Below are 21,380 nucleotides of genomic sequence, written 5' to 3'. Positions count from 1 at the left end.
ATAATTACTGGGGGAGGGATTTCCCCTCTACCATGGGATGGCAACATCTGTTCTAATTCTCTACTTCCTTGTGCCGATCTCCTGACACTGGGCAGGCAGAGAAGAAAAAAGATCTAAGGCTGCATTCATAATCAAGCCGCATGAATAGAAGCGAGGGTTAGCCCTGCTGATTGGCCAGACAACATCTGGAGTGCTATGTCCACACCAGGACTCCCCGATTTAGGAGAGGCAAATCGGTCCAGAGAAGGGTGACTGGGATGACGAATGGTCTGGAGGCCAGCCCACTGAGAATCAGCTGAAGGAAATGGGGATGTTTGACCCGGAGAAGAGCAGTCTTCAAGAATCGGAAGGGCTAGCACGTGGAAGAGGGACCAAGACAGACATGTTCTTCTTGGCCCCAGGCAGCAGAATTCAGGGTAAAGGGTAGAAAATGCAGAGATTTAGGGGTCGTGTGTGGAAAGTCTCTGACAATGAGAGCTGCGCCTAAGTGGAATCAGCTGCTTTGGATGGCAGGGGGTTGTCCATCCAGGCAGTCTTCAAACAGAGGTTGGATGACCATGTGTTAGAGACACTGTAGAAAGGGGCTGCTGCTTAGGGAGAGACTGGACCAAATCCTCTCTGGGCTCCCTTCCAACTCTGAGATTCTATGAGCAGAAAGAGAAGTGGGCAGGGGAGGGCATGGTGGATGCTGTAATGGGATAAGGGGCTGAGGTGGGCACTGCCCAGGGAAAGGGATACATACACATAGACTGAGGGAATAGAGAGAAGGCTAGGAGGTATGGAAGGGGGCACTGACCTGTCCAGAGCAAGGCTGCAGATACCCTCCCAACGGCCCCGGAGCTCAGCCAGCAGCAGGTCAAGGGGTGCAGCATCATCAGGAACAGGGCTCCTTCTCGGAGTGCCCTGCCCCCCCGCAGCGTGGCCTCAAACACTGGCCGCTTGCCCCGAAGCTCTCGCTGGAATTCCTGCAGTGGAGACAGCTATTGGTATTACTAGCCTTCTCCCTCTCTTCCCCCTTCCCCCCCAATACTTCAAATCAAAGGCCCCACTTTCTCCCTGCCAGTGCTGAGTTCTCTCTCACAGGAGCTCCTGTAGCCCTTGAAGGAGCACCTGTGTCCCTGGGTCACTGAAGGAAAGAAGCCAAGCTCCTGGGGGAGCTGGAGGTTGAGAGATGGCTGAGGGATTCTGTGTCTCCTTACCAGCCCGGGGTGGGCTGCCCATGAGACAATTTGTCCCTGAACATCAATAGAAGGAGCTATTTGGCCCTCTCTTTCCTTAGCTAAGCACAGCTGGGCACAAAGAGCTGAGTCAAACTGAATGACTAAGGACTATGAATGGTTAAGGACATGACAGGGATATTCCTAAAGGTCATGACAGTAGGTACGTTATAAATACTTTTTCATTCATTTCATTCATCCATCCATTCAGAATCCAGGAGGACAGGAGCCCAAAGTTTTCAGGAGGATATAGCCAAAGCAGCCAGAAACCTGAAAAAGGCCTCATAGCGTCTCATTTTCCCCACCAGACTGTGATCTCCCTGAGGGCAGGGAACGAGCCTCTACTTCCTGTCTTGCTCACAGAGCATCCAGGGCCAGGACTGCATATGTCAGGGTGAGGAGAACAGGGAAGAAATTGTGATTGAAAGACTGGCCCCGTTGAACCAATGGCACAGACCCACAGCAAATCCTTAACATCTGTGTTCAGGATAACTTGTTGCCTTTTGTTTCTGTCCCATGGAGTGTGTGTGTGTGTGTGTTGTGTGATTAATACGTGCTTGGTTTTTCTGACACACTCCGATTTTTAGAATAGGCCCCAGTGAAGGCAGTGTGGCTGATGTTCATGGGGCTGTTGATGAAGACATTTACAAAGAGGAGGGTGGTGACACTCACAGAAACAATGATGCTGACAGTCATGAAGATGATTGTAATCACAAAGATAGAGGTGACAATCCCAAAGACAATGATGGTGACCAGGATGATGGATATAATGGTTAGTATTAATATGGTGAGGTGACAGTGATGGTGACAGGTAGGACATAATGATCACAAATAGGTGATGGTGACAGTCATGAAGATGATAGTGACAAGAATGATGGGGATGACGATGTGACCATTCCAGAGATGTTGGTGATGAGTCATGAAGATAATGATGGTAACAGTGACAAAGATGATGGGGACAATCATAGGGATGATGACAGGAATGGTCATATACCTTAGATATCTTTAGTCCAGATCTGTGATGTCATCTACAGAGGGAACTTATGGTGAGGGAACTCCCTCAACCAATGAATATATGCAATTGTTACGTGGTTACCCGGGCTACTTGGAGATTAAGTGACTTGCCCAAGGTCACACTGTGAATATGTGGGACTCAAATCCAGGTCTCCCTGATGCCAAGGCTGTCTATCCACTATTTTGTAATTGCGTTTCCTGTCTTGTTTATCGTAAGTACATGCTAAAGAAATGTTGGCTGAATAAACTGATCTGAACCGAAATGAATGGAGACACAGCGATGATGTTCACCGTGGTCTGATGCAGGGATAGGGGCAGGCCCAAGGGACGTCCTGTCCCAATCACCACCAGTTCCTCAGAGAGGCGTCTGGAAAAGCGCCTAGCTAGGTCAAGAGTAGGCCAGAGAAGAGGAAGCAACACAGGTATGCAGTCAGACCAAGTAATGATTAAAGAGGATAACTTATTAGCAACCATAGGGACAGTCCACCGTCCATAATGCCCCTGCCCAGAGAGAAAGCAGCAATAGGTGCTGACCCCTCCCTTCTCTTCTTTCCCCCATGCAGATGTCTACAGTACAGTCTGGAATGGGGCCTTCAGCAGCAGGAAGGAGGGAGGAAGGAAGGAAGGAGTGGTAAGTCAGGAGAGCTGGAGGGGGGGCCCTTGGAAGGGGGGGGTAGAAGCCCAGGAAATGTGGAAGCAGGTGGTATCTCGGGCCTGGCTTCTGGCCTGGAGCTGAGGGGAAAGAGTCAAGGATGGTCAGGGCTCCTCAGCAACTATCCAACTCATCTCCCTAAGCTTGGGAAGAAACTGGGACTTTGGGGGCAGATATTCTGCCTGTCCATAAAGGTCATGGATTTGGGGTTAAGTGACAGAAGGAAGCCCTAAGCTCTGGCTTCTCTCCTACCTTATGTTGACTCAGCTGTTCTTTGATCTCCTCTTGGCTCAGGGCCACATCTCCAGGCAGCATCAGTGTGGGCTCCACTTCATCCAGCCAGTCAAGGAGTAGCTGGCGGGACTCTGTAAACTGGGGCAAGAAGATGGGTCCAGGGAAAGGAATAGGGGGAAGGGAACGGGAGAAAGTCCAAGTTTAGAGAAGGGGAAGAAAAGGAAGAACTGAAAACGGGAAGGGGAAGGGGCCAGACCAGGCAGGCCTTCCCTTCCTCCCTAAGTCTATCCCTCTGCACCCTTCTCTGTACACTCTTCCTCACCTCTTCCCCTGCTCCCCCAAAGTGGTACCTGCTTAGCCCTTCTTCGAGCCTCTTCCAGGGCTGTGCCACGATCACCTATCCTTTGAATAGCTCGGCCTAGACGTTCCTGGGTGCTGAGCACCAGGCTCTGGATAAGAGCACAGTCTTGCTCTGGGCTAAAGCCCCTCAGCCTTCCAGCCACCACCTCCAGGGCACCCAGTTTCTCCCCTTGCACTGCCACTTCCTGGGCCAGCACCTGTGAGAGCCAAGGGTTATTTTGTGCCCTGCCTCATGGACCAACATACATAGAACTGGGAAGGAGAGAGGACTGGATAAGTCCAGGACCCCAGGCTCTGCCTGCCTATCCCACCTGCCCCTACCAGTCTCAACCCACAGACCTTGTGCTCCTGCAGCTGGGCCAGGACTGTGTCCAAAACAAGGCTGGGGGGTGGCAGGGACCCAAGGTGCTCCTCTACTCGTGCCCCCCAGCGCAAGAGTGCCTGCAGTCGCTGGTGAAACTCCGTGGTGAGTGCCAGGCCTTCAGAGAGCCACACCTGCGTGGGGGAGTCCCATCAGCCTCCAGCTCTGCCTTCAATCCCTGCTGATCTCCCCTTGATCCACCCTGTCCCCACCTAGGTCCCCTTTACCAACCTTTCCCTTTACTCTGACCCCATCCCCTGTTCCTACACAGACCTTCCGTTCCTGGGCCCGAGCGGCCACACGCTCCCAAGTCTGCTCCAGCAGCCGCAGGCTGTGTTCAGTGCCCACAGGTCGAGGAGGAGGCCGGGGTCCTGACAACGGTTGGGGCGGGAGCAGCCTGCCTAGGCGCTGTCTCAGACCCTCATATTCCGGCTGCTTCTGTTCTAGCTCCCGGCACAGCTCCTGATATGTGTGATGGTGTAAGGAAAGGGTTATCTTTGGGGAAATTTGGAGATAGCCTGAGTTAGGATGGATTACAATGGTCGGGGGATAAGAAGCAGGTGACAGTGTTAAGTCATTGTAAGTCCCTTCTCTCTGAGCTCCAGTTTCCTCATCTGTATAAAGGAGGGTCTTGGACTAAACCATTTCTACAGTCCCTTCAAGCTCAACCACCTCAGGAAATATTCTGTGAACATTGTGATGAGATTTATTCTCTACCTTATTGGAAATTAGGGTCAATAAAGGGCAACTATCTGTATCTTTGGGGGGGAGGGACATTCATACCACCCTAAGTCTACTGAAGTCTTAAAGTCAATTGCTCTATTGACTTTTCCTTATTTTCAATGGACTAGGGAGAGATCCCAGTTAGCTCAAAGATTGCTCACTAATGGATTGAAGAGCCACCAGCCACCAGCAGGCTTCCTGATGGGCTGAGAATGACCCTAGAATTATAGAATGGACAAATGCATTCTAGCTTGTGGGCCCATGTGGACAAATTCTTCCAATGAACTTTAGGGTGCTCTCTGAACAGATAAAACCAGCTAGAACCCAGCTTGGACTAAGAGAACCATGGATTCGTCCAAAACTTAGGCAGTTTAAATGCTCACTAGTGTGATCAGGGTTTTTTGTTTGTTTGTTTGTTTTTGTTTTAAAATCCACATAACTAATGATTTTCTTTAGGTATATTATTTCTGGGATAGATTGCACCTGTGGTATCCATTGATAAAGGGACTCCCAGATGACAAATGTCCTTTTGCTAAAGGTGATCAGCACCCCTCTATAATGTAGTCTTAGAGAATTGCCCAGAGAACTTTGAGGTTAAGTGACTTGTCCAGGGTCACACAGCTGATATGTGTCTGAGACCCAGCCTGAACCCAGATTTTCTTGGCTCTAAGGCCACACTGCTTCCTATTACTCCTGAATCTGTTTGTTTTGTTCTCCCATTTAGCCACCAAACATTTATTAAGCACCTGCCTTCGTGCCAGGCCCAATGCTAAATGCTGAGGACTTAAAGACAAAAAAAAAATAGTCCTTGCCCTCAGGAAGCTTACATTCTATCAAACATAGATATTTTCTTGTAAATAAATCTTAGCAAACACACCCTTGAGGTCTGGAGTGCCCAGACACAAATAGAGAAATACTATTACCACTCTTCCAACTAATAATAATTGACATTTATGTAACATTTAAAGTTTGCAAAACATTTTACACACAGTATCTCAACTGAGTCTCATGCCAACCCCAGGAGGCACATGCTTTTGTCCTGTTGGCAAGTATATTGTCCCCATTTTACAGCTGGAGAAACTGATGCTCAGAGAGGTTGCCCCAAGGCATCCCACTAGTAAGGGAGTAGGTGTGTGAATCAGATCCATTTAGAGTTAATGAGACCCAAGAAAGGAGAAAGTAATTAGGGACTGGGTGTGGCAGGTCTCTGAGCCCAGAGAAGCAAGCAGGCTGGAAATCTGGAAGGTTCTGAGAGGCATAGAAGAGTCAAAAACAGTGGTTCCCTGGATCCACTCTAAGGTGGAACTGGGCACCTGGAGACTGACCTGGTTCAGGGTGGTTAGAAGCCCAGGGAGTATCTCTTATGGGAGGGCAGGGAAGGGGGAGTCATTTTTAGGCTAGGCAGCCCCCAATCCTACCAGGTGCCGAGCCAGTCTCTCCTGGGGCGGGTCCGGGGGTCCCCAGGATGGTTTGATGAGAACAAGTCCCAAGTCCACCTGCTCCAGCCACTGAAGCAATTCTGCCATCCCTAGCTCGACATCCTGCAACTGGGGGAGAGGGAACTGAGTCAGTCAGGCAGGCAGGCACATGCGGAAGCCTTTACCCAGCCCCCTTTTTCCAAGGTACCCCCAGTGGTCACTGCGGGTTGAGTCACTGAGAACGGAAGGAAGAGCAGGGTCATGATGGGCATAAGGGAAGGGGAGGAGGGACCAGTGCGAGAGGACAGTGTGAGAGGGTTTCAGGGTGGGGGGGTGGGAGCAGGAAAAGGGCTGGGGCTGAGATCAGGGCAGAGGGAAAAGGGTGAGAATCAGAACTGTAGCATATTCAGGCTAGAAGGGCCTTGGACTTCATTTTGCCCACCCCACCCCCACTTCTCCTGTCAAAGTGGCATCCCAGGAGGCAGAGCTGAGGGCAGGCTCTTTCCATCATTCCATGCTACTCCGGCCCTAGGGGCCATGGGTATTGGAAGTGGGCTCAGGACCCTGACTGACCTGGGCCCGGCTGTTCTCCAGCTGTAGCTGCCGGCTCCGACTCTCTCCTTGAACGGCCTCCCAGCGCTGGTCCAGGGTTTGAAGGGCAGCCCGGAGTCCTGCCTCAGCCTCCCCGAGCCCTGCCTGGAGCAGCCCTTGAGCTGCCTCACTCACTGACTGAACCGTCTGCGCCCTGGACAGCACATCATTCTGCAGCACCTGGGGTGAGGCACCAGGATTGCCCAGGGGTCCCAGGCTAGACCAGCCCAAACGGATTTCACCTTCAACCTCTCCCTAGCCCATTCTCTCTGGCAACTGATTTCTGCCAGGGGAGCCCCCAAGATGCTCTGCTCCTCAGTTCTGGGCTTCTGGTGGTCTCTTACCTGGAGCTTGGCCAGCTCAATCTCACAGCTGGGCAGATCCAGGCTGACCACAGCTGGTGCTCCCTGAAGCTGCTCGGCCGTGTGGCCTAACCACTGTACCAACTCTTCCAGCTGTGGCTGCAGCTGCCCCAGGCCCAGCAGCGCAGCTTCTAATTGTTGCTGTGAGAAGGAAGGTAAGGATGAAAAAAATGACAGGAGCCCCAGTCCTTCAAGGGTCTCCTTCCTAGGACAAGTTCCTTTACCCATACTTAGAGGTTACCTAGCCCCCAGTCACCCCCCAATCTCCCCAGAGCTCAGGAACACAGCCGAGAACTTCAGGATCCTTCATCCTTCTTATCTCTTGTTACCTGGCCCTCAAAGTAAGGATGAGCGTGGTCCTATGCTTTCTGACCTGTTGTCTCTTGTGGACAAATTGGGCACAGAATGTTGTGGTCTACTCTTATTCCATTTATATTCCTAAAACAACATTACCCAGGCTTCTGTCCTCACAGGCTCTCACCCTTTGGGTCAGGACCCATTTCCACTCCTTGGGGCTCCCTATGTGCTGCCTTCTCTCAACTCCGGCTTCAGGCTCACCCCACCCCTAACATTGCAGTGAACCTACTCACTCTTAAAGTATCACACCCCGTGGATCCTGGCCACTGATCTTTGGTTCCAAGCTGTTCTAGATAATTCCAGCCTCTTCCCCCCACCCTCTAGGTTCATTGTGTTTGGGTCCCAGTGCTGGTCTGTCTCTTGCTGTCCCTCTTTGTCCCTTTTTCTTTCCTCTCTGATTTCTGAAGTTCTACTCCTCCCCTCCACTGACTCTTTTTCTCCCTGCCCATTCTGTACTAAGGAGCATAAGGTTGTCTCTATCTGCACCAGGCCTGCCTGGGGGTACATGTGCACATCCATGCTGTTTTAAAGGCCCATTCAGGAACATAGATATCTCTGGAGGGAGTAGGAGCATAGGGACTGAGGCTGGGGCATACAGCTGAGGAGCGCAGGTGTGAGGAGGGGTGCTAAGGGATTTTGAACTGTTGCAACCTGCCGACTCCCGGTTTCTTGCTCCAAGTGGTCCCAGCGTAGCCGGAAGTCCCCCAGTAGAGGTGGAGGACTGGGGTCTTCTGGACCCCCTGGGGCAGGACGGTGCCTCAAACTTTCCACCTCTACCCTGCTCTGATAGAGCTCCCGCTTGAAATCCTGGAGGAGAGAGGTCAGAACTCAGGCCTCAGTTGTTTTGCACGCCACCTCTGATCTTACCCACAGTCCATCCCAGCCTCCATCCCCAGCCCCTGCGAGGTTCTCTCTCTACTGATGGCCCTCAGGACTTCCTTTCAGCTCCTGCAGGCCCCCAGCTCCTCTCAGCCCAGCACTAAGAGCCTCTTATACACCCCCAGGGGCCAGTTCCTGCCTCTCCAGACCCTTAGCCCCTTCCCTCCTCCACCTTTAGCTCCTCCAGCTGCTGCTTTGCCAGCTCCAAGGTACCCCCCACGCGGAAGTCTTGACCCAGCCGTAACTCAGCTCCTTCCAGCCAAGCCAGGAGCCTCTGGGGAAGGGAAAAGAGGGGATCACACTAAGCCTGAAAACCTCCTTCCGGCAGACTTCATAGTCTCCTCTTGGAACCCTCCTCCTCACCTCCCAGGAAACCCACAGCAGACTCCCTTCACCCAAGGACCAGGCCTCACCCAGGTGTGGGACAGGGAGGACAAGAAAGAGATGGTAATAGGAAGCTACAGGGGAATGGGAAGGTTGGGGAGGGTAAGTAGAGAAGAGAGGAGGAGAATGAGGGGAGGGGGCCTCGCCTGCATGGCCTCCTGGTAGCTGAGAGCATCCTGAAGCTGCTCCTCAAGATGCCGGTGACGCTCAGTCCACACACGACTCAGGCTGTGCCAGGAAGCATAGAGCTGGGGGCAGAGGAAGGAAAGGAGGTGCTATGAGGTCCCATGATCCCTCTGCCAAACCATAAGGATCTCTTCCCCTGAGGAATGAAAGAGCAGATGCTGGGTATCTATGGAAGTGGGTAGGAAGGCTGGCAGACTTAGCAGGACCCCCAGCTTAGCCTGGCCTAGAGTGGAAGTCTTGTCCTGAGGAGGCTTTAGAGCAGCCAGGCCTGCCTGGACAGGCCCATGGGGTGAGGTCCCAGGGTTCCTGGAGCTGAGGGTGGGCAGAACCTGATGTGCCAAGCTGACCCCACCCAAGACCAGTTATAAAACTTTCCGTGATGTTGGCCTTGTTCTCATGTTTACTGGGTGATCTGGATTAGAGACTGAATAAGATACAGTCTACAGAAAACACACATATGCTTTGGGGGAGAGGGCTGAAAGAAGGCTTTCTTTTCTTAAACATTTCTAAGGGAGTTTATTAGAGTTGGAAGGGACTTTGGAGACCAACTAATCCAACTCTGCTTTTATAGAGGAGGAAACTGAGGCCTTAGAGAAGGAAAGAGACTTGCTCTAGGTCCCAGAGGAAGGCTCATGGAGACTGAGCCGAGGTAGAATCAAAGGGAACCCAAATCCCACTGGCTCATAGGGTCAGACCTTAGAGGCCACCTTGGACAGAGACCCAGAGTTAGCACCAGAGCAGCGACACCTGCCTCCACTTCTCCTGACCCTCTTACAAGCTTGAAATGTGGCCTCCCTGGACAGAATGGGGAAACCAGCCCCTCCAGAGTAGCAGCTCTTGGTCTTATGACTCAGGGGTAAACATAGACATGAGGATGGGAGGATGCGGGGGTGGGGTAGGGGTGGGGGGGACTTCAATCCTTCCAGGTGTGCCCTGGCCACAGGCTCACCACGTTCCACACGGGAAAGTCTAAGGAGTTTGGGAGGACAAAACTTTGAGGGAAAGAATAGTGCCAGGGATGAGGGTGGGGAAAGGGCAGAGGCATTCCATGGCCCTCCAGCAGAGGCTAGTATTCTCTCCCACTTCTTTCAGGGCAGACCTGGAAGGTGGCAGAGAATTCTTAGGACTGATAGAAAAGCAATGCCACCTCTCGCCTCTCACCTCTCAGAAGGAAGGAGAGGAAGGTTCAAGGAGCGGGCCCCCTTCCCTGACTTGGCCCCTTCTCTATGCAGGATGATAGGGGATGGGGGGAGGGGAGCCCTTCAGAGCCTTCCTCAGGACCCTGGGCTACTAAACTGCTGCGAGGCAAATCCTGAAGAGCCATCTGTTTGCTCCTCGGCTCAGGCCTGACCTTCCTCCTGACCCCTAAAACAGGGAGAGCTGGGATCTATCAACCCTGGTCTGTTCTAGAGTAACCCCACTTCTATCTTCTCTACCAAGAAGCCTGATCTTTGGACTTGGAAGCACAGGAAAAAAAAAACAACAACCGAAAACCAAAACCAAAACGTAGTTAATAGTAGAGGCAGCTGTAGTGCAGTGGAATCTGTAGTGGAATCCACTGATTCCATAGTGATAAGGGCTTGGTTCATGTCTCTCCTCTGATGTGACCTTGGACAATTCTCTTAACCTTACTAGGCCTCAATTTTCCTCAAGAGGAGGATATTGGAATAGATTGCCTTTGAGGTCCCTTCCAACTCTATAACCCAACAATCCTGTGAATTAACCAGAAGACAGTTCAATCTTTGCCTTGCAAAAACACAAGAGGCCAATGTCAATGAAAATAATTCTGAGGTTTCACCTCTTTCAATGCACATAGGCAAAAAGGAAAAAAGATAAGAGTAGTCAATACTGCAGGGGACTGTGGGAAGACTCAGAGGAAGATGCATAGATAGCTTGTTGGGGCTGTGATGTAGTCCAAAGGTTCCAGATTCTGGTTTGGAATCACACCAAAAAGGTGACTAAATTGTCCATCCACTTTGACTAAGTAATCTCATTGCTAAACATGTGCTTCCCCCAAGGAAGTCAAAGCCAGAAACAAAGGTCCTTTATGTACCAAACTATTCATAGCAACACTTCTTGTGGCAGAAAAGAACTTGAAATAAAGTGCGTGTCTATCAATTGGGGAATGGTTAAAAAATTAAGATATATAAAGGAAATAGAATATTATTGTGCTTGTAAAAAAAAGGATAAACACCAGGAATTTGGAGAAATGTAAGAAGATTTGTGTGCACTGATGTAGAGCAAAATAAATACAACCTAGAAAGTGATATACACAATACTTACAACAATGTAAACTTTAAAAATCACTAAAAGGAAGTTGAACTCTGAGCAGTAGAGAAACCAATGAAGGTTCTAGAGAAGACATAAGGAAAATATGTCCCTTCCTTCATGTGGTTAAGGGGTAGAGGGTGGAACAACTACCAGGAGAGTATATTTTGTATTCTGTTCAATGTTTTGTGTTGACTATTTTGCTTCAATATTTTTCTGGGGTTGGGGAGTGGAGAGTTGATCAAAGAGAAGGAGGAAATGACTGGGATGATTCTTTTTTTTTCTTTTTTTCTTTTTGCTAGGTAATTGGGGTTAAGTGACTTGCCCAGGGTCACACAGCTAGTATGTGTTGTGTGTTGTGTGTCTGAGACTGAATTTGAACTCAGGTCCTCCTGACTGGAGTGAATAGAGCTCCGGCTAGCTGTCCCTACTGTGATGATTCTTTAAACATTTTGAAAAATAAGAGGTAGTCAGTGGCTGACCAGAAGAGAAGAGAAAAGAGGCTAAAAAATAGCTAGAGGACTGGATTCTTTGGAGAAGACTTTCTTATTGGTAACTGTATTAGAGATGAGCAGAAATCTGCTCCTGTCAAGAGCACAAGAAGCTTCAGAGAGAAAAGTCAAAGAGGGACCAGCCTCCTGCCAACATGGACCACAGAAAACTGAGGCTCTCAGTTTCAGGAGGAACGGAGGGTGAGGGTAAGCTTCCAGGGAACTACAAAGATGGTGCTGTGTTTGTAGGTCTTCTGGAGGCAATCAACTCCTAAATTTGTACAAAATGTTGGTTAGAGAAAGTGTAATGAAAGAGAGCTCTTTGTTACTTTCTGGAAGGCCTATGTCTATGTTTATGTGTGATATATACCTATAGATATTTATACACATATGCACATACACTCTATATAGACAACTATATATGTATACATATTTCTTTGCATATATATAGTTGTCTCATATATGCACACATACACACACACACACACACACACACACACACAATATATATATATATATATATATATATATATATATGTATATATATACAGAGAGAGAGAGAGAGAATTGTCTCATAGCATCATAGGTTTAGAGCTAAAAGGGACCTTAGAGGCAACAGAATCCAACCCTTTCATTTTATAGATGACTCAAAAGAAGCCAAGTGACTTGTCCAGGGTCACACAGCAAGAAAGTATGTGGGTTTTGAACCCAGGTCTTCCTAACTCCCAAGTCTAGCATCCTTTCCACTATGCCAAAATGACTACATGTAATCTCCTTATAAGTAGGGGTTGTTCTAGTCATATTTGTATTCTTTTCTTTTTTTTTTTGTGAGGCTATTGGGGTTAAGTGACTTGTCCAGAGTCACAAAGTTAGTGAGTGTTATGTGTCTGAGGCCAGATTTGAACTCAGGTCCTCCTAACTCCAGGGCCTGTGCTCTATCTACTGAACCACCTAGCTGCTCCAGTAATTTGTATTCTTAATATACTTAATAAATAGTTATTGGTTGACTGCTTTGGTTGTATTGTCTATGTTATTCTATAATGTATAATAATAATAAATACATTTAATGAATGATTTGGTTGTAACATTTACTCTACAACCTGGGTCTCGTGAGGCTCAGAAGCAGGAGAAGGACATGGCCTTTACTTAGATAGAAGGTAAGGGGAAAGGTGTGGTTGGAAGGAAGGAGACAAGTGTTTACGAAGCTCCTAATGGGTGCCAAACACTATTTTAAGCACTTTACAAATATTATCACATTTGATCCTCACAACAACCCTGGGAGGTGACTATTATTATCATTCCCATTTTACAGTTGAGGAAACTGAGGCAGAGGTTAAGTGATTTGCCCAGGGTCATACAGCAGCTAGTAAGTATCTGAGATAGATTTGAGCTCAGGTCTTCCTGACTCTGGGCTCAATGCTGTGTCTCTAGCTGGCTCTGTTGGAACACAAAACTTTCTAATTGGCTGGGCATGAACCCAAGATTGCCACTCCAGAATTCCTGAATGGGATTCTGGGAAAATAAAAAGGATATAGGTAAGAACAAGACTCTGGGCTTTTAGGAGGAATCATGTGGGCCAATTTGGCCTAGGGGAGATATTAACTAGCTAGGGTGTTTTAGGAAGCTAATGAGCGGCCCAGTCTGCCTTATGGGAGAATCATTACCTAATGCTTACCACAGATATAAGCCATGCATGACCCAGGCTTCCCCAAGCTCTGGGCTCACAAAGACTAGGTCCAATATCACGAGTTGACCCAAAAGATGGGTCTCTTTCTCTTTTGGTTCATTATTACTCCCTGACCCCACCCCTGTCCTCTTTCTGTCATGGTTCTCATAGAACAACTGACTCTAAAAAAAAAAAGTTTCACTACAAAGTCAATATCAAAAAACTTTAAATAATTTCTTTTATGTTAAAAGTCTCAGGAAATTTAACTCCAAGACCTTTTCATTTCCCCATCTCTCTGGAATTTAGAGATGGCAAGAACATGATGAGGGGTGGAGGGAATACTGACCTCCTGTAGCTTGCAAAGGGCTCATGTTCAGGCAAATAAATACTTGGAGAGGAAAAGACCCTGGTGGCCTGGGGTATGTAACAGAGGATCAAAGAGGAAATGGGTCGGAGAGGGAGGGAGGGGCTGGAGCCAAGGGCCCCTAGACAAGAAAAAAAGAGATTTGGGTGAGTTAAGGCTATGGTCATCATAGGACAGAATATGGAAGCTCCCCATGCTCACGTACACGGAGCCAGCAATTCCCATATAGAGAGCACAGTCTGAAGTAAGCCCTGGGGCCCAAGAAAAGAAGTTGACTCAATCAGTTTAAGAAAGGAGCTGTTTCCATGGTAGAGAAACAAAGGCCTTTCCCCCTTCTGACTTATCTGGGAGAATGGTATTCTTTGCCAAGATGAGGAAGACAAAAACAAGAAAGAATCTCAGGAGGCAGAAGGAAATCCAAACCTCCGCCTAGAAGGTGGATAGTGGAAGACTGGGAAACAGAGCATTAAATTTCATGTAATGAGCCTTTTGGCTCATTATTATCCAGTAAATGGTTCAGTCTGTGCAACAAATATGAGGCCTTTCCCATGGAGGGTGGAGCTGGACCTTCTGAAGGAGAAGGATTAAGAGGATCCATGGGTCCCACCAGGAGACAGGACACTTGGTGCTGCCAACAGGAAGTAGGCATGCCTTGTGGTGGTTTCAGCTACCTGCTGAAGGACACAAGGAGGGAGAGAAGGAAGACAGGGCCTTAAGGTTCGCAATGACGTTTACCTACATTATCCCATTTGATCCTCATCACAATCCTGTGAGAATTATTATAGAGATATTAATTATTTGGTGAGTGATGTGAAAATTATAGAAATCTTAGGAGACTTCCACCTTTTACCATCATGGTAGATAAGGAGGAAAGAAAGGATAGAATTCCATGACCTGAGACTTTAAAGGGGAAGTTTGACTCAGGAGAGCTGTAAAGCTCTCAAGAAAGAAATTCTGGTAATATAGTCACAAATGGCTCCAGAGATGAAGAAAAAGGGAAGTAGGGGCAGTTAGGTGGCACAGTGGATAGAGCTCTGGCCTTGGAGTCAGGAGGGCCTGAGTTCAAATCCAGCCTCGGATCACTTGACGCTTACTAGCTGTGTGACCCTGGGCAAGTCACTTAACCCCAATTGCCTCACCAAAAAAGAAAAAGAAAAATGGAAATTGTCTTAAGAGAATGATGTGGTTGCTCAGGAGACCCACTAATGAAATCAGATTTCAAGAAAATACATACTGAATAATAGAAGAAGAACAGGTAAACTTGGGATAACAGCAAAGGAGTACTAAGGTCCTATTAAGAGTAGTATTAGGAGCCAGGTCTGATGGCACGGAATAATAGCTAAAGTTTATATATAATGCTTACTATGTGCGAAGCACTTTATGATAATTATCTCATTTGATCCTTACAATGCCTTGGGAGGTAGTGTTATTATAAGCACCATTTTACAGCTGAGGAAACTGAGGCAGATAGCAGTTAAGTCATTTGCCCAGGATCACACCAGCTAAATAATCTTCTGGCCACATTTGAATTCAGGTCTTCCTGACTCCAGGACCAGTGCTCTATATACTGTCCCACCTAGCTATACGTAGTCCCTGCCGTTCAAGAGGAAGACACTAAAGGGATTGCTTGAGCCCGGTAGTTCTGAGGTACAGTAGGCTGTAGCCAAGTGGGTGTCTACACTATTTCCATTGCCAATATACTGAGCCCCTGGGAATACAGGTACATTAGGTTGCCTAAAGAGAGGGAAACCAGTCCAGGTCAGACAATGAAGCAGGTCAAAGCTTCTGGGCCAATCAGTATTGGGTTTGGACCTTTGAGTGCACTTCCATCCTGCACAAGATAGGGAGACAGACAGACATACAAACAAAAAAATCAGGAAAGCTAAGGCTTTGATGAGGCAGAGACCTATGATACTAGAAACAACAGAAAGAGCTTTGTTAGATTTGATGGTGACAGGAGGAGGAACAAGAAAGATAGAATTGCAACCTGGGGGTGGATGGGAAGACGACGATGGATGATAGGAAAAAGAGAGAATGACTCTGCTCTTATTTCTGTCTTCTCTTCCAAGGAGATTAATCTTTGAAATAAAAAGGATAAAAGAAAAATGCTTAACAGAAAACTGAAATCCCCTAAGTAAACCCTAGCTTTCCTCAATGAATCCAAGTTACCAGCCTCAAATGAACTATATCTCAGGGTCCTGACAGAACTGAGGAATGTGCTAATTTATGATAAACAAAACAAAACAAAACATGGAGACCTAGAGAGGTACCACATAACTAGAGACAGGCGAGTGTCACCTTGGTTTTCCAGAAGGGGAAGAAGTCTCATTCTTCAAACTCTAACCCAATAACTTTGATCTCAATTCCTTGGTAATTCTTGAATTCAAAGGATAGTTATATACTTATAAGGTGATAACAAAATCATAGACTCTCAGTTAGAATCACAAAATTTCAAGGTTGGAAGAGACCACAGAAGCCATCTGCTAAACACAAATCTGAATGAGAATCTCTTATACAAGTTATCCTGTTTATTGATTGATTAATTGATCCAGCCTTTGCTAAAAGATTTCCAGTAAGAAGGAAACCCGCTACTTCTTAAGGCAGCCCATTCCACTTCTAGACAGCTCTCATCATAAAGATGTTTTTCTTTATATTATCTCTGCAGTTTCTACCCATTGCTGCTGATTTTGAGCCCAAACTTCACCGCTTTCAAACTCTCTGATCCTGGGTAAGGCACTTAGGATTGCAGGATCATTGATTCAGACCTGGATGGGAACTCACATCTCATCTTCTTCAGAAGACCTTTCCTGCTTTCCCAACCTCCCAACCCACCAGACTCATACCTTCTGCTTTGAGACTATCTTCCAATATACTCTATTTATTTTGTTGCTGGCCCTACAGGCAGGAAGACCTAATCTCAAGTCTTATCTCTGACACATGTGGGTTATGTGACCCTGGGTAGGTCCCTTGACCTTTTAGTACTTGAGGCAAATCTCTAGGACTATAAATCAAACCAAAAGTACTGATTTATGCTGGTAGAGGGAATTTCCTCTATACCAATGAAATCCCAGGTCCTGGCACTATCCCTGCTCCACTTAGTTATTGGCATGTTATCTCTCCTATTAGACTCTGAGTTCCTTGAGGGCAAGATTCTCCTTTCTTTGTGTCCTCAGGTTGTAGCATAGTGCCTGGTACAACTTAGTAAGCATTTAACAAATGCTTGTTGACTCAGAAAGTTGGGACATGGTTAACCAAGAAAGAAAATTAGTTATGAAAAAAAAAAAGAATGTTAACCATTAAGAAGCTACTAGGAGACATCTTTTAATATCAGCTGTTTCACTTGTTTGAATAAATATTCAAAAAGCCTTTAAAAAAAAAACCACCACTGACTAGGGGACCAAGCCCAACACATCTCATCCTTCTACATGAAAGCCCTTTGAATATATAAAGACAGAAGTCTTCCCTCCCTTAAATTTTCACTTCTGTAGGCTCGATATCTTCAGTTCACTTAACCGATTCTCTTGCGGCATGATTTCAAGGCCCTTCATCATTCTGGCTGCCCTCCTCCGGACACTCTCTAGTTTATTAAAATCCTTCCGAAATGTGGTGCCAAAAACTGAACACAATATTCTTGATGTGGTCTGACCACGACAAAATATGATGGATAATTCTATGCCCTGCCAAGTTCTGGTCTCTCTGCTTCTCTAAATGTAGCCCAAGATTGTGTCATCATCATTGGCCAGCTCTTGATTGATTCAACTAAAAGAGACCTTTAAGGCTCAATTGATCCCTCAATAAGAGTCCCCTCTACCTCATCTCTCTAAAGTTGTCATCCAGCCTCCATTAGAAAGACTTCCAGTGATGGGGAGCTCACTGAAGCCTCTGACAACTCATGCTACTTTTTAGAAGCTCTGCCTGGTAGGAAACTTGTCCTTATATGAAGTTGAAAAAATCTGCCATCTGCATGCTTCCTACCTATTGTTTCTACTTTGCCCTCTGGGCCCCGAGCTGAACATGTCTAATCCCTCCACCATATGACCATCATTCAAATACTTGAAATATTTCAGATGCTTATAGCTATTATGTCCCCATCCTCTCTGCTGTTTAAGACTTTCCATTTTAAGTGATTCTTCTCAGAAGTAGGTAGAAGTCCCCAAGATTACCCAGTCACCTTCCTTTGGACATTTTCTGGTTTGTCAAAGTGCTTCCTATGATGTGACACGTTTCACTTGATTGTGAATATTTATTACAAGGGTTTTTCTTTTCTTTTCTTTTTCTTAATTGGAGAAGGGAATGGGAGGGGGAGGAAACCGATTTTTATTCTTTGAAAAAAATATTTTAAAGATGTCCAGTAATGGGGTATTCACTACTCTGATGGGGTGCCCTACCACTTCTAATAAAATAGCTAATATTTATATAGTGCTTACTATGTGTTAGGCTCTGTGCTAAGTGCTTTGCAATTATTACCTCCTTTGGTCCTCACAACGACCCTGGGAGATAGCTGCTATTATTATCCCCATTTTACAGATGAGGAAACTGGGGCAAACAGTGGTTAAGTGACTTGTTCAGGGTCACACAGCCAGTAAAGATTGAGGCTAGAGTTGAATTTGTCTTCCTGATTTCAGGCCCATCACTCAATAGTCTGTGTTACTTAGTTGTAGTTGAGAGGTTTAGAAGTGAACACAACATTCCAGATGTGGTCTGATTAGGATAGAGCATGATAGGACTATTGCTCTGTCATCTTGGACACTATTCCTCTTCGAATTCAGTCTAAGATCACACCGAATTTTCTGGCTACCTTGGATAAAGGTAGTGCGTCTGTTTCCCAAACTGTGAAATGCAGTTGGATGGACAGTCTATAGAGCTTGTCTGTCAGTATGGACAGGCGGTAAAAATGTACAGCTGGGTCCAGGATTAAACAGGAAGAGGAAAGTGGCTGAATTTCTTTCAGGAAACCACAGAGCTCCTTTAACGACCTTAAACTTCCCCTAGAAACAAAGGCCTGTCTTTTAAATACCAGTGTTCTGTCAGCTTTGTTTATGGCCTCACTGTGACCTCAATGGAACACGAGGGTCTCCAAAGAACTGAAAATTAATAATGAATATCGTACACATCTCTTCATAACCTGGCCCCCTTCTACCTTCCCAGGCTCCTTGAAACCTTACTCTCCTCCTCATAGTCTGTGTTCTAGAGACATTGGCTTCCTTCCTATTCCCCACACAAGATACTTCATCTCTTCACTCAGGGCATTTGTACTGTCTGTCTCCCGTGCCTGAAATTCTCTACCTCCTTGCTTCCATCTCTTGGCTTTCCTAGTTTCCTTCAAGCCTCAGCTAAAATCCAACCTCCTACAGGACACATTTCCCGTTGCTTCTTAATTCCCATGTTTTCTCTCGGAGATTATCTTCCATTTCTCCTGGATATCTCTTGTTTGCACGTAGTTGCAAACAAGTGTGGTGTCTCTCCCATTAGACTCCTTGAGAGTAGGGACTGCCTTCTGTCTTTCTCTGTATCCTCTGTGCTTAGTACAGTGCCTGGCACACTAGGTGGTTAATAAATGCTCATGGACTAAAATACAGAGGGCAATGGAGAGGTATCTCGTGGGCATGAGCAAGCTATAATACCTAACAAACAAGGGACTCTGGAGCACAGGAGTAAAGGATGTCATTAGGAGTGGATAGAGCACTGGCCCTGGAGTCAGGAGGACTTGAGTTCAAATCCAGTCTCAGACACATAACACTTACTAGTTGTGTGACCCTAGGCAAGTCACTTAACCCCATTGCCTAGACCAAAGAGAGAGAGAGAGAGAGAGAGAGAGAGAGAGAGAGAGAAGAGAGAGAGAGAGAGAAAAGGATGTTATTAGGGAAATGGATGATCATTGACGGTCTGGTCATGTGCTGAGGGCAAGGGATGGGAGGTGAGCAGCCAGTTCAAGATATTAGGAGAATGCAAAGAAGGAGCTCCAGCACCATGGACAAAGTACCTGTGGCACATTTATAGGAGGACTAAAATTTCAGAAAGGGATGGACAGGCATGGATGGCCTGCGATCTGCATCATTGGAGGGAACCATACAAATCGATGAGGCCACAAATCTGTGTGAGTTGAGACCTTTAGTAATAGCCCCTCTGGGAAATAGCCCTGCCCCCCTATCTGTGCCCCACAAGTCTTTCCTTCCCTATCCCCCTTCCAGTCCCATTCACCTCATCCATGCTTCGCGTCACCTCAGGCCGGTCCCCATCCCCACAGGCAGACAGAAGTTCCAGGCCAAGGGCTCCCAGGGCATCCAGCTCACTCTGTAGTCCATCTACCTCCTCTCTCAATGCCTGGGGAGAGAGAGGGTAGTCATTAAGGTCATCTCGACCTTTAAGTCTAAGCTTTGTAGGCATTGACCACAGTCTTCCTCGTCCCCAAAGACCCTACTCACAAAGGTCCCAGTGCCCAACCCCTCCTGGGAATGAAATTGCCCCTAGGAATTTTCTGGGATCTGGAGGTGAATGGAAAAAAATAAAGAAGAAGAGAAAAAAAGGAAGGAGTGGGCACCCTTACCCCCATATGGTCCAGCAGATACCTGCATGGCACTAAGCCTGCTCCGGATGCCTTCAGGCTCTGGCCCTGCGTCCTCCATATGCAGCACCAGATGTTGGGTATCAGCCAGACTGGTGGCCAAGTCAGCTAGGCCTTGCCAGAACTGCTCGGCCAGCGCTAACACAACCCGCAGCCAGTTGGCCCGTTCCTGGGCTGCAGCCTGCATCCCTGACCAGCGGTCCCATAAGCGATCTGCCTCAGCCTGAAGCACTGCTAATAGAGGATGGGACAGGATAAGGGGAGAGGACCCCCGGTCCAGCCACTCTATAAGACAAGCAGCCAGAGGAGAACCCCAGATGCCCCATCTTGGTCTGGCCTGGCTCAGTCTGGCCCATCCCACATCCTGGGTAGGCCCCTAGCCCTGCCAGTCAGCCCAGCCTCCTACCTCGAGGCCCTAGCCCAGCCTCGGGGCTTTCATCCAGGGTCCCAGTGACCCCAGCCCCCAGTTCCTGGGCTCGAGCCCGGGCAGTGTCCAGTGCTGCTCCCACGGGCTCTAGCTCATTCAGCAGCAGGCTCTGCTCCCGAAGCTGCTCCCGGATGCGCTGGGCATCAGCCCGCACAGTCCCCACGTTCTCCACTCTCCGGGCCAGTTGTTCTAACTGCTCTGCCAACCGGGCCAGCCTTTCGCTCAGCTGGGAATATGGGAAGAAGGGGACAGAAGGGCATTGCTGTGACTATCTGCTCACCTTGGTGACAAATAACCCTCTTCAATCCTGTCTACACTTTCATCCCTCTTTCCAAAGTCTGTGTCTCCATCTCTGGACCAGTTTTGGTTACACCTTTAGCTCCACTCTGTCCCCTTCCCAGCCCTTCCCTTAGCCACGCCCCTCCCTACCCCATCCTATGCCCCGCTCCCATTCATGCCTTGCCTTCCCTCACCTGAGTGTACTGGGGCACAGTCTGCCCCAGAGTGGCTGCCACGCTGTCCACTCGGGCCCTCAGGGCCCCCAACTCTTCCTCAGCGGCCCTCCAGGCTTCCTGGAAGGGTGTGCTGTGGCCTGGATTTAGGTCCTTCAGCTGCATGAACACCCGCTGCAGCTTCCCCACCAGGGGTCTGTGCTCTGCAATAGCCTCTCGCAGATGCTGCGGGACAGACAGACCCAGTGATAGGGGACAAAGGTCATCGAGACACTCCAGCCCCCAACTCCAGGGGCTTTCATCACTCATCAGTCAAGGTCCAGCCTCCAGGGCATTTGTTGTCCTCCCCTTCCCCTCAGACCCTCTGGATCTCTAATAAACATTTTTAATTAAAGTCCACTCAGAAGAC

At 47.9% G+C, this 21,380-nt stretch overlaps 1 protein-coding gene across 1 annotated transcript in view; it reads right to left on the bottom strand.

The window, feature by feature from the left end:
• LOC110214423 (microtubule-actin cross-linking factor 1, isoforms 6/7-like) overlaps window positions 1–21,380 on the bottom strand; it is a 42,765-nt gene that overhangs the window by 6,773 nt on the left and 14,612 nt on the right. The window contains exons 11-25 of the mRNA XM_020995347.2: window positions 20,993–21,196; window positions 20,499–20,745; window positions 20,097–20,326; window positions 19,729–19,851; window positions 8,699–8,800; window positions 8,341–8,442; window positions 7,941–8,096; window positions 6,915–7,073; window positions 6,553–6,750; window positions 5,980–6,108; window positions 4,112–4,300; window positions 3,817–3,972; window positions 3,468–3,674; window positions 3,136–3,255; window positions 797–965 (exon numbers count right to left, since the gene is read on the bottom strand). Of these exons, the coding sequence (XP_020851006.1) occupies window positions 797–965; window positions 3,136–3,255; window positions 3,468–3,674; window positions 3,817–3,972; window positions 4,112–4,300; window positions 5,980–6,108; window positions 6,553–6,750; window positions 6,915–7,073; window positions 7,941–8,096; window positions 8,341–8,442; window positions 8,699–8,800; window positions 19,729–19,851; window positions 20,097–20,326; window positions 20,499–20,745; window positions 20,993–21,196 (2,491 nt within the window). The remainder of the gene's footprint in view (window positions 1–796; window positions 966–3,135; window positions 3,256–3,467; window positions 3,675–3,816; window positions 3,973–4,111; window positions 4,301–5,979; window positions 6,109–6,552; window positions 6,751–6,914; window positions 7,074–7,940; window positions 8,097–8,340; window positions 8,443–8,698; window positions 8,801–19,728; window positions 19,852–20,096; window positions 20,327–20,498; window positions 20,746–20,992; window positions 21,197–21,380) is intronic.

The sequence above is a fragment of the Phascolarctos cinereus genome, unplaced genomic scaffold (assembly GCF_003287225.1).
Source record: "Phascolarctos cinereus isolate Bilbo 61053 unplaced genomic scaffold, phaCin_HiC Scaffold_4;HRSCAF=312, whole genome shotgun sequence".
Taxonomy (NCBI): domain Eukaryota; kingdom Metazoa; phylum Chordata; class Mammalia; order Diprotodontia; family Phascolarctidae; genus Phascolarctos; species Phascolarctos cinereus.
The sequence above is the reverse complement of the archived record's forward strand: the minus strand, read 5'-3'. Positions and strand labels throughout refer to the sequence as shown.